This window comes from Oryctolagus cuniculus, chromosome 8 (assembly GCF_051225735.1).
Source record: "Oryctolagus cuniculus isolate XC-2025 breed Fujian yellow rabbit chromosome 8, ASM5122573v1, whole genome shotgun sequence".
NCBI classification, from domain to species: domain Eukaryota; kingdom Metazoa; phylum Chordata; class Mammalia; order Lagomorpha; family Leporidae; genus Oryctolagus; species Oryctolagus cuniculus.
This window is the reverse complement of record NC_142874.1, coordinates 107,112,692-107,125,840: the sequence shown is the minus strand read 5'-3', so window position 1 is coordinate 107,125,840 and position 13,149 is coordinate 107,112,692. Positions and strand designations below refer to the sequence as shown.

Sequence of the window (13,149 nt, the reverse complement as noted above, 5' to 3'; positions counted from 1 at the left end):
TTTGGGGAATAAACCAGAGAATGCAAGATCTCTCTCTCTCTTTCTCTGTGTGTGTCTCTCTCTCCTTCTCTCTGTAACTCTGCCTTTCAAATAAATAAATCTTGAAGAAAAAAAAACCACACAGACACACACATGAATGCATATGCAAATAGAACAGGAAAAGCAAAACAACCCAAGCAATAAGCAAGTGCTGCAGAATGAGGAACAATCCTAGCAAGCACCAGCTGACCACAGAGGTCTCGAGGGCCGGAACTCATGGTGCGTCTACCCAAAGACCAGACAGCGCTCCTATGGACCCCTCTCGTTCTTGTTCAGGATTCTAGGAATGCAGGGTCTTCTGCATGGAAGGGTCAACCATACCAGCTGATGCGAAGTACTCCAAAGCCTGCTGAGCCGGTCCATGGAACATAAGTTTTCCTGAGGCCAGTAAGGTGAGGCTATCAAACAACTTGAAAATGGAATACCGAGGCTGATGAATGGAGAAGATGATGGTTCGGCCCTGCGTAGACATTCTAAGTTAAAAGAGAGAAAAGAAGTCATTCAGTAGCTGAAACTTGTACTTCTTAGTAACATAATTTAGTACTGCCTTTGGAACACGTGATCCTGATTTAATTTGATTTTTCTCTAACCTCTCATATTACCCACCTGGAAGATGGGAAATATACATTCAATGCTATTATTTTTAAAAAATATTTATATATTTACTCAAAAGTCAGAGTTACACAGAGAGAGGAGAGGCAGAGAGAGAGAGAGAGAGAGAGAGAAAGAGAGAGAGAGGTGTCTGTCTTCCATCTGCTGGTTCACTCCCCAGTTGTCCGCAATGGCTGGAGCTGCGCAGATCTAAAGCCAGGAGCCAGGAGCTTCTTCCAGGTCTCCCACGTGGGTGCAGGGGCCCAAGGACTTGGGCCATCTTCTACTGCTTTCCTAGGCCACAGCAGAGAGCTGGTTTCAATACTATTATTAATAAAGGTGTGGGAAGCCAGTGTCGTAGCACAGTGTGTTAAGCCACCACCTGCAATGCCGGCATCCTACCAGTTCAAGTCTCAGTTTCTCCACTTCTGATCCAGCTCCTTGCTAATGTGCTGGGGAAAGCAGCAGAAGATGGCCCAAGTGCTTGGAACCATGCATCCAGGTCTCCCACATGTCTCTCCCTCTCTCTCTCTCTGTAACTCTGCCTTTCAAATAAATAAATAAGTCTTAAAATTAAAAAAAGATGAGGGTTTCTTACAGTGTGCTCCATAGAGAGTATAGAATCAACTATAACATTTACTAAAAAGGCAGATTCCTGGGTAGTCTTTCCAGTCGCTGCATTAGAATCTGTGAAGATGGGTCTAGGGAGTCCTGTGTAATTTTAACCAGCACTCGCCTCTTGGGGGCGGAGCCAAGATGGCGGAATAGTGAGGGCGCGCACCCGATAGTCCGGGAAAATTTAGTTTAATAAAAGCGGAGTTACGGTAGCCTCAGAAAAAGGAAAATTGCGGAGGAAACTCTTCCGGAGCTATTCGCTGTGACTCAAAGGACCTACTGGGAGAGCAGGGTCGCCCACCACGCGGAAGCTGAACCACGGGAGCCGCAGAGTCAGAGCGCCAGTGCCAGAAGGGGAGTCTATGTGACAAAGACACCAGCGGGGAGAGGAGGGACGCCCAGGGCTCCAAGTCCACACATTGGCGCTGGAAGCGGAGGTGAGCTCAGTAACCGGAGATATTGGCAGGGAAACGGCAGACAGAATTTTAGAGGGACGCGGGTTTTGAAGCGGGAAAGTCCAGCAGACTGACTACAGGAGAGAAGGAAAAATTAATAAATAAATAAATAAATAAAAAGGTGGGGGCGTACTGGTACAGACAAGTTCCACCCTCCGCCAACCTTGCAAAGGCGAGCAAGAGACAAAGAGCTGGGATATACATAATAAAAGGGGAGAGTTAAGGCTACAATTCAGTAGCCTAGGCAACCCAGTGTGAGTCCTCAGGAGAAACCAAGCCTGCACAGACTCTTTGGGTAGAAGCCAGAGATCGGAAGCTAAATACCATCCATTCTGCTCAGCCTTGCAGTATTACTTACCTCCTGAACAAAAAATAAAATAAAATAAATAAATGAATAAATAAATAAATAAAGAGAGATTTACCATGCATAACGTGAGGGTGTCACCTTTGCACACCTGTAACCCTGAAGAACCAAGCAGAGCTCTCAGGCCACACCCATCTCAAGCCTCCAAGGCTCCTCCAACAGCAGGCAGTCCACTTAACACGGACATAATATAATAATAATAAAAAAAAAAAAACTCACAGTGAGGGAAACATAATTAACCATGCCAAGCAATAAACACAGAAATCGAGGGAACAAGATCAACGATGACATTATGATGCCTCCAAATAAACAAAACACCCCAAGCCAAGATTATGAAGATGATGAGATAGAAGAAATACAAGATACGGATTTCAAAAAATTTATGATAAGAACATTTAGAAGTTTTCAAAAACAAATCCTTGAAGTACAGAAATCCTTATTGGACAGGATTGAAAATCTCTCTCGTGAAAATGAAATTTTAAGGAAGAATCAAATGAAACGCAGAAACTAGTAGAGCAGGAAAGTGTGATAGTGAAGAGAAATCAAAATGAAATGAAGAGCTCAATAGATCTAATGACAAACACATTAGAGAGCCTTAAAAACAGAATGGGTGAAGCAGAAGAGAGAATATCAGACTTAGAAGACAGAGAACAGGAAAGGATACAGTCAAACCAAAGAAAAGAAGAGGAAATTAGAAATCTAAAAAATATTGTTGGGAATCTACAGGATACTATTAAAAAAAACCAACATTCGGGTTCTAGGAGTTCCTGAAGGCATGAAGAGAGAGAAAGGATTAGAAGGCCTTTTTAGTGAGATATTAGCAGAGAACTTTCCGGGTCTGGAGAAGGACAGAGACATCCTAGTACAGGAAGCTCATAGAACCCCCAGTAAACATGACCAAAAGAGATCCTCACCACGACACGTTATAATTAAACTCACCACAGTGAAACATAAAGAAAAGATCCTAAAATGTGCAAGAGAGAAACGTCAGATTACTCTCAGAGGATCTCCAATCAGACTCACAGCAGACTTCTCATCAGAAACACTACAGGCTAGGAGGGAATGGCGAGACATAGCACAGGTGCTAAGAGAGAAAAATAGCCAGCCCAGAATATTATATCGTGCTAAACTCTCATTTGTGAATGAAGGTGAAATAAAGACCTTTCATAGCAAACAGAAATTGAAAGACTTTGTGGCCACTCGTCCGGCCCTGCAAAAGATACTTAAAGATGTGCTACACTCAGAAACACAGAAACACGGCCATCAATATGAAAGAAGGGAAAGGAAGAACACCTACCAGTAAAAGAGCATGGGAAGCTCAAAGCATATACTAGAAAATATCTCCAGGAAAATGGCAGGGCAAAGTCACTATGTATCAATAGCCACATTAAACGTGAATGGCATGATCTGTCCAGTTAAAAGACACAGACTGGCTGACTGGCTTAAGGAACAACACCCAACTATTTGTTGCCTACAAGAAACACATCTCTCTAACAAAGATGCATGCAGACTGAAAGTGAAAGGTTGGAAAAAGATATTCCATGCCAACAGAAACCAAAGGAAAGCAGGTGTAGCCATCTTAATATCAGACCAAATAAACTTTAACACAAAAACTGTTAAGAGAGACAAAGAGGGGCACTATATAATGATTAAAGGTTCAATTCAACAGGAAGATGTAACTATTATAAATGTATATGCACCTAATTACAGGGCACCGGTCTATTTAAAAGATATGTTAAGGGACTTAAAGGGAGACTTAGATTCCAATACAACAGTACTGGGGGACTTCAATACTCCACTCTCAGAAATAGATAGATCATCCAGACAGAAGATCAACAAGGAAACAGCAGATTTAATCGACACTATTGCCCAAATGGATCTAAAAGATATCTACAGACTTTCAATCCTACACCTAAAGACTTTACATTCTTCTCAGCAGTGCATGGAACCTTCTCTAGGACTGATCACATACTAGGCCATAAAGCAAGTCTCAGCAAATTTAAAAGAATTAGAATCATACCATGCAGCTTCTTAGACCACAGTGGAATGAAGTTGGAAATTAGCAACTCAGGAAACCCTAGAGAGTATGCAAACACATGGAGACTGAACAACATGCTCCTGAATGAACACTGGGTCATAGAAGAAATCAAAAGAGAAATCAAAAACTTTCTGGAAGTAAATGAGGATAACAACACAACATATCAAAACTTATGGGATACGGCAAAAGCAGTATTGAGAGGAAAGTTTATAGCAATAGGTGTCTAGATCAAGAAATTGGAAAGGTACCAAATAAATGAGCTTTCAGCACATCTCAAGGACCTAGAAAACCTGCAGCAAACCAAACCCAAATCTAGGAGGAGAAGAGAAATAATTAAAATCAGAGAAGAAATCAGCAGGATTGAATCCAAAAAAAAAATTACAAAAAATCAGCCAAGCGAAGAGCTGTTTTTTTGAAAAAATAAACAAAACTGACACCCCATTGGCCCAACTACCTAAAAAAAGAAGAGAAAAGAACCAAATCAATAAAATCAGAGATGAAAGAGGAAATGTAACAACAGATATCACAGAAATAAAAAGAATCATCAGAAATTACTACAAAGAGTTGTATGCCAGCAAACAGGAAAATCTATCAGAAATGGATAGATTCCTGGACACATGCAATCTACCTAAGTTGAACCATGAAGACATAGAAAACCTAAATAGAACCATAACTGAAACAGAAATTGAAAGCGTAATAAAGGCTCTCCCAACAAAGAAAAGCCCAGGACCAGATGGATTCACTGCTGAATTCTACCAGACATTTAAAGAAGAACTGATTGCATTTCTTCTCAAACTATTCAGAACAATCGAAAAAGAGGGAATCCTCCCACATTCTTTCTATGAAGCCAGCATCACCTTAATCCCTAAGCCAGAGAAAGATGCAGCACTGAAAGAAAATTATAGACCAATATCCCTGATGAACATAGACGCAAAAATCCTCAATAAAATTCTCACCAATAGAATACAACAACACATCAGAAAAATCATCCACCCAGACCAAGTGGGATTTATCCGTGGTATGCAGGGATGGTTCAACATTCGCAAATCAATCAATGTGATTCACCACATTAACAGAAAAACCATATGATTATCTCAATAGATGCAGAGAAAGCATTCGATAAAATTCAACACCCTTTCATGATGAAAACTCTAAGCAAATTGGGTCTAGAAGGAACATTCCTCAATATAATCAAAGCAATTTATGAAAAGCCCACAGCCAGCATCCTATTGAATGGGGAAAAGTTGGAAGCATTTCCACTGAGATCTGGCACCAGACAGGGATGCCCACTCTCACCACTGCTATTTAACATATTTCTGGAAGTTTTAGCCAGAGCCATCAGACAAGAAAAAGAAATTAAAGGGATACAAATTGAGAAGGAAGATGTCAAACTATCCCTCTTTGCAGACGATATGATTCTTTACTTAGAGGATCCAAAGAACTCTACTAAGAGACTATTGGAACTCATAGAGGAGTTTGGCAAAGTGGCAGGATATAAAATCAATGCAAAAAAATCAACAGCCTTTCTATACACAAGCAATGCCACAGCTGAGAAAGAACTGCTAAGATCAATCCCATTCACAATAACTACAAAAACAATCAAATACCTTGGAATAAACTTAACCAAGAACATTAAAGATCTCTACAATGAGAATTACAAAATCTTAAAGAAAGAAATAGAAGAGGACACCAAAAAATGGAAAAATCTTCCATGCTCATGGATTGGAAGAATCAACATCATCAAAATGTGCATTCTCCCAAAAGCAATTTATAGATTCAATGCAATCCCAATCAAGATACCAAAGACATTCTTCTCAGATCTAGAAAAAATGATGCTGAAATTCATATGGAGGCACAAGAGACCTCGAATAGCTAAAGCAATCTTGTACAACAAAAACAAAGCCAGAGGCATCACAATACCAGATTTCAGGACATACTACAGCATGGTACTGGTACAGAAACAGATGGATAGACCAATGGAACAGAATTGAAACCCCAGAAATCAACCCAAACATCTACAGCCAACTTATATTTGATCAAGGATCTAAAACCAATTCCTGGAGCAAGGACAGTCTATTCAATAAATGGTGCTGGGAAAATTGGATTTCCACGTGCAGAAGCATGAAGCAAGACCCCTACCTTACACCTTACACAAAAATCCACTCAACGTGGATTAAAGACCTAAATCTACGACCAGACACCATCAAATTATTAGAGAACATTGGAGAAACCCTTCAAGATATTGGCACAGGCAAAGAATTTCTGGAAAAGACCCGGGAGGCACAGGCAGTCAAAGCCAAAATCTACTATTGGGATTGCATCAAATTGAGAAGTTTCTGTACTGCAAAAGAAACAGTCAGGAGAGTGAAGAGACAACTGACAGAATGGGAAAAAATATTTGCAAACTATGCAACAGATAAAGGGTTAATAACCAGAATCTACAAAGAGATCAAGAAACTCTACAACAACAAATCTAACAACCCGCTTAAGAGATGGGCCAAGGACCTCAATAGACATTTTTCAAAAGAGGAAATCCAAATGGCCAACAGGCACATGAAAAAATGTTCAAGGTCACTAGCAATCAGGGAAATGCAAATCAAAACCACAATGAGGTTTCACCTCACCCCGGTTAGAATGACTCACATACAGAAATCTACCAACAACAGATGCTGGCGAGGATGTGGGGAAAAAGGGACACTAACCCACTGTTGGTGGGAATGCAAACTGGTGAAGCCACTATGGAAGTCAGTCTGGAGATTCTTCAGAAACCTGAATATAACCCTACCATTCGACCCAGCCATCCCACTCCTTGGGATTTACCCAAAGGAATTTAAATTGGCAAACAAAAAAGTGGTCTGCACCCTAATGTTTATTGCAGCACAATTCACAATAGCCAAGACCTGGAACCAACCTAAATGCCCATCAATGGTAGACTGGATAAAGAAATTATGGGATATGTACTCTATAGAATACTATACCGCAGTAAGAAACAATGAAATCCAGTCATTTGCAACAAAATGGAGGAATCTGGAACACATCATGCTGAGTGAAATAAGCCAGTCCCAAAGGGACAAATACCATATGTTCTCCCTGATCGGTGACAACTGACTGAACACAAAAAAGGAAACCTGTTGAAGTGAAATGGACACTATGAGAAATGGTGACTTGATCAGCATAGCCCTGACTGTTAATGAACAACTTAATACATTATCCCTCTTAGTAATTTTTTTTATCTGCTCTACTTAATATGACTGGTTTAATTCTGTAATTAATACACAGTTATTCTTAAGTGTTGAAATTTAACTGAAATGTGATCCCTGTTAAACATAAGAGTGGGAATAAGAGAGGGAAGAGATGTACAATTTGGGACATGCTCAGGCTGACTTGCCCCAAATGGTAGAGTTAGAAACATACCAGGGGACTCCAATTCAATCCCATCAAGGTGGCATGTACCAATGCCATCTCACTAGTCCAAGTGATCAATTTCAGTTCACAATTGATCATAATGAAAGGACTAAGAGTCTAAGGGAGCACATAAACAAGTCTAGTACCTGCTAATACTAACCGATAGAATAAATAAAGGGGAGAGTGATCCAACATGGGAAGCGAGATACTCAGCAGACTCATAGAATGGCGGATGTCCTAAACAGCACTCTGGCCTCAGAATCAGCCCTAAAGCCATTCGGATCTGGCTGAAAAGCCCACGAGAGTATTTCAGGCATGGAAAGCCAAGACACTCTGGCAAAAAAAAAAAAAAAAAAAAAACCTAAATGAAAGATCTCTGTGAGTGAGATCCCAGTGGAAAGAACAGGTCTTCAAAGAAGGAGGTACCTTTCTCTGAAGGGAGGAGAGAACCTCCACTTTGACTATGACCTTGTCTAAACAACATAAGAGTCAGAGAACTCAAGGGGCTTCCATAGCCTTGGAAACTCATGACTGGAGCATGGGGAGATTACTGAGGCCATAAACAAGAGTGTCAATTTGTAAAGTCAACAACAGGAGTCACTGTGCACTTACTCCTCATGTAGGATCTCTGTCCTTAGTGTGCTGTACATTGAGACTTAATGTTATAACGAGTACTCAAACAGTATATTTCACTTTGTGTTTCTATGGGGGTGCAAACTGTTGAAAGCTTTACTTAATGTATACTAAACTGATCTTCTGTACAAAAAAAAAAAAGAAGAAGAAGAAGAAGAAGTAGAAGAAGAAGAAGAAATTATCCATTCCCAACTTGACTCTCACTGGGATTAAACATGACAATAGGTCTGATCTGATTTCATCATCATTTAAAAAATCATCTATTTTTCACTTTATGTTTCTGTGTGGGGGCAAACTGTTGAAATCTTTACTTAATGTATGCTAAACTGATCTTCTGTATATAAAGAGAATTGAAAATGAATCTTGATGTGAATGGAAGGGAGAGGGAGTGGGAGAGGGGAGGGTTGCGGGTGGGAGGGACGTTATGGGGGGAAGCCATTGTAATCCATAAGCTGTACTTTGGAAATTTATATTCATTAAGTAAAAGTTAAAAAAAAATTTTAACCAGCACTCCAGGTTGTCTGTTAGTATGCTCCAGTGTGAGAGGTATTTATACACTAGCATCAACGCAATGGTGGTAGGCCCAGTTCTCACTGCTGATTCGATTAACATCACCAAGTACTTGGAGTATCTTTGCTGAATGCCTTAGAGATAACTTCATTTCAATTTTCACAGGACTCTTATAAGGGAGTTCCACTGGTATTACCACTTTCATTTTACAGATAAGGTCGAAAGGGTCAAAACTGGCCAAGGTGTCCTGATGTAGTAGGGTGCAAGCCTTAGATTTGATCTCTGGTCTCACTCCATGTCAGAGACAGCACTAAGCTACCTTTTCAGCAGAGTTAGCACTTATAAGAAACAAAGGCCAAAATCACTATTCAAAAGTATCACTCAAAGGATTTTATGAGAAGAATCACTTCAATGTTAGCATTTTTAAGCACCTACCATAGGTTAGCAACATGCACAAGTGTATGCTGGCTCACTGAGGATCAGGGCAGGAAATCAATTTCAATTCAATATTGAAAAGTAACTAGAGGGGTCGGCGCTCAGGTGCAGCAAGTTAATGCCCTGGCTTGATCCAGCTCCCTGCTAATGCACCTGGGAAAGCTGTGGAGGATGGCCCAAATGCTTGGGACTAGGCATCAACATAGAGGACCCAGATGGAGTTCTATGCTCCTGGCTTTGGCCTGCCAGCTCTGGTGTGGCCACATGAATAAATAAATAATTTTTACAAAGAACAATGTTCTCACAGAGTTTACCTTTTCAGGAGCAGAAGGACAGCATTTGCTGTGCTTGAGTCTAAGCTGGTGTTGGGCTCATCCAGGAACAAGATGGAAGGATCCGTAATGAGCTCCATTCCTATACTGGTCCTTTTCCTCTCCCCTCCGGACACCCCACGGATAAACTGAGTTCCAACCTAAAACACAAATTTATCAGCACCGTCAACAAAACCACCACAGTCACTCTCACCGGGACCTCCCAGCATCGCCACCCCTTAGGAGACTTTCCATCTCACTGTCCTCATTCAATACAAACAGCAAACCATGAAGCCTGGGAGGAGGACAGTGGTCTGCTGTGTGAACTACGGCTCGGGTCAGAGCTGCTGACGAGGCCCAGGTCTAACAGTTCACAGTGTTCCTTACCAAGTCAGCTAGTTTTAAGACAGTCAGGTTAGAATGCTCAAACATGGCGCTGATATAGTGGGATCACAGTCTAGAAGGGGAGACAGAGATGGGAGAGGAATGGATAGGTCTTCTAATAACCTCCCTCACTCACGTCGGCAGTCGCCAGGTGGACGAAGGAGACTGGACGCGGGCAGCCAGGAAACTCACTCTCTCCCACACCCTATTAGCGCTGAGGTACCCCAGACTGACCCTGTGCACACCCTGCCTCCCGCAGAATTAACCCTGGTCCACTGTTTCAGACAAATCCAGAAGGCAGGATATTCTACAGGGCAATGGGTTCCACTTTTTCAGCCAGACGATGTCACTTTGGTAGTGAAAAGAAGACGACTTTGGGGTGACAGGAAGTAGGAATCAACTTTTACATTAAGAATCTCCAGAGACGGGGTGGGCAGCTGGCACGGCAGTTAAGGCACACTCAGGAAGCCGGCTTCCCATACTCGAGTGGCTTCTTCAAGTCCTGCTCCTCGGCTTCCCATCCAGTCCCACGCTAATGCGCACCCTGGGAGGAAGCAGGTGATGGCTTACGTACCTGCGGCCCTGCCACCTATGTGAGCAACCTGGATGGAGTTCCAGGCTCCCGACTTTAGCCTGGCCCAGCCCCAGCGGTTGCGGTCATTTGGGGAGAGATTGAGAGGATGGAAGACCCTTCTCTCTGTCGTTCTGTTTCTCCTCCTTTCAAATAAAATGAAAATAAATAAATCTTTTAAAAGTTTTTTTTAAGATTTATTTATTTATTTTAAAGTCAGAGTTACACAGAGAGAAGGAGAGGCAGAGAGAGAGAGAGAGAGAGGTCTTCCATCCGCTGGTTCACGCCTCAATTTGCCGCAACAGCCAGTGCTGTGCTGATCCGAAGCCAGCAGACAGGAGCTTCTTGCACGACTCCCACATGGGTGTATGGGTACAGGGGCCCAAGCACTTGGGCCATCTTCCACTGCTTTTCCAGGCCATAGCAGAGAGCTGGATCAGAAGTAGAGCAGGCGGTGGCTTTACTTGCTACGCCACAGCGCTGGACTCTTAAAAGTTATTTTTAAAAAAAGAGTCTCCAAAGAGAGAGTGAAATGCAACCTCGGCCCTTGTGCCCTGGATCCTAGTATCAGTCGAGCTACAAAAGTCACCTGGAGACAATCTGGGAAATGTGAATGCATGCAGGTGCGACACGGTTGATGCTATGAAGAAACTGTTCCTTCTGTTGATAATGGTGTTGTGGTAATGTAGGCAAATGTCTTCACTGTTTTACAGATGCATAGTGAGTGTGCAGGGGTTAAGTATGACTTTCTTTAAACTATTTCAGTGAGAAAAAACCTGACGTAATTATGGACTAAGATGTTAACAACTGAGAAATCTAGGTGAACAGTATTAGTAATCATACTCGTATTAATTACCTAATAATCATATAATTAATACAGCAATCAATGTTCTCTACTTTCTGTTTAAAATTCCATGAAAAGTAAAAAACATCTAAAATGTGTTATTTCTTTTTCTTTTTTTTTTTTCACAGGCAGAGTGGACAGTGAGAGAGAGAGACAGAGAGAAAGGTCTTCCTTTGCCGTTGGTTCCCCCTCCAATGGCCGCTGCGGCCGGCGCACTGCGTCCAGTGCACCGCGCTGATCCGATGGCAGGAGCCAGGTACTTATCCTGGTCTCCCATGGGGTGCAGGGCCCAAGCACTTGGGCCATCCTCCACTGCACTCCCTGGCCACAGCAGAGAGCTGGCCTGGAAGAGGGGCAGCCGGGACAGGATCCGGCGCCCCAACCAGGACTAGAACCCAGTGTGCCAGCACCGCAGGCAGAGAATTAGCCTAGTGAGACATGGCGCCGGCCTAAAATGTGTTATTTCAATCAATTATTTCATTCAATGAGACCACATGAATTCTAAGACATCACCAACTGCCTTTGTGTATTTTCCTCAAGAATCCAAGTAACTTAGGGTAATGATGCCTAGTGGTAAAGAACAGAGTAGAAGAAAGGACTTTACTGAAAATATGTGGAGCCAAAGCAAAGCTAGCTCAGAAAACAAAAATAAGGACTAAATGGGGACATTTCAGTTACTCTTCCAAACAAAATACAGCAAAACATGGTCAGTGTCATAGGAAGCAGCAGCCAGCCAAGTGTCCCAGCTTCACTGCCATTGAGTGAGGGTTCTCACAGGGATTAAACCATAGCCACCACACTGCAGAAGCTCACTTCTCTTGCTCTCTCTCCTTCTCCCCCCAACCACAACTCAAATCTAATCGGGTTGTTTTAATGGAGCAGGTGTTTAGTCCAGCACTGAGGTCACCTGTGTTCCACATTAGAGTGCCTGCCTGGATTAGATTCCCAGCTCCGATTCCTGATTCCTAACATAGGCCCTGGTAGGCAGCAGGTCATTAGGCTCCCACCACCCAAGTGGGAGACCTTGACTGAACTTGATTCAGCCCCAGCTGTTGCAGGCATCTGGCAAGTGAACCAGTGAATGGAAGCTCCTGTCTCTGTTTCTTTCTGCTTTTATCCATCTGTCTGTCTACCAATCTATTAACCTATCAGTAACAACATCTCTCTCTGCCTCTCAAATTTAAAAAAGAAAAATAAATAACAAGCTCATTTTCACCCAAACCATCAAGTGGATTTTCAGCAAAAATTCCATACCTATTAATGGACTGTATGGTTCACTTATTTTTTTCTTCCTAATCTTGCACAACTCACAAAAAAAGATACTTTGTTCACTCTTTCTTAATCCTACACACAACTGTATCTCTTAAGCCTCAAAGACAACTTGGTATATAACAGTCTATACATATAAATTGTTAGAAGAAAAGAAAGGAAGGAGATGATGGGAGACAAAAACGCCAAGAGGAAGGCTGCAGAAAAATAACTTGGACACTACACAGACCAGAAATATATCCTTATTTGACCATGTCACTCCCCCTCTTCGTGGAGGAGCGACACAGGACCCTGCGCTGTTCTTTCGTCTGCTCGGCCCTCCCCGGGTTTGCTGCTGGTTCTTCCCGGGTTGGCTACTATCCCTTCCACCTCCGTGGAAGGGCAGTTCCCCCTGGCCACATTCCCCACTTCCGCAGGGGAGCGGCACACCACCGGCCGGCTTTCTTGGGGGCTGCACAGGTGTTCCTTCAGATAGATGTTCCTCTTAGATGTTCCTGGTGCATGCCGTCTCTCTCCTCCTTTATAGTCCTCCTCCGCCAATCCCAACTCGGCTGCCCACACGCCGAGTACGCTGCCCTCCTCCAATCAGTAGCAAGTCCTACAGTTTATTGGTTGAACTGGAGGCAGCTGTGCGGAAGCTGTTTACTTCTCTCCCAGCGCCATACTGTGGGAGAGCAGATGCACA

General features: G+C 42.6%; 1 protein-coding gene across 1 annotated transcript in view; it reads right to left on the bottom strand.

Annotated features, from left to right (window-relative positions):
• LOC100346814 (broad substrate specificity ATP-binding cassette transporter ABCG2-like) overlaps window positions 1-13,149 on the bottom strand; it is a 53,028-nt gene that overhangs the window by 19,495 nt on the left and 20,384 nt on the right. The window contains exons 7-8 of the mRNA XM_051819578.3: window positions 9,400-9,557; window positions 361-512 (exon numbers count right to left, since the gene is read on the bottom strand). Of these exons, the coding sequence (XP_051675538.3) occupies window positions 361-512; window positions 9,400-9,557 (310 nt within the window). The remainder of the gene's footprint in view (window positions 1-360; window positions 513-9,399; window positions 9,558-13,149) is intronic.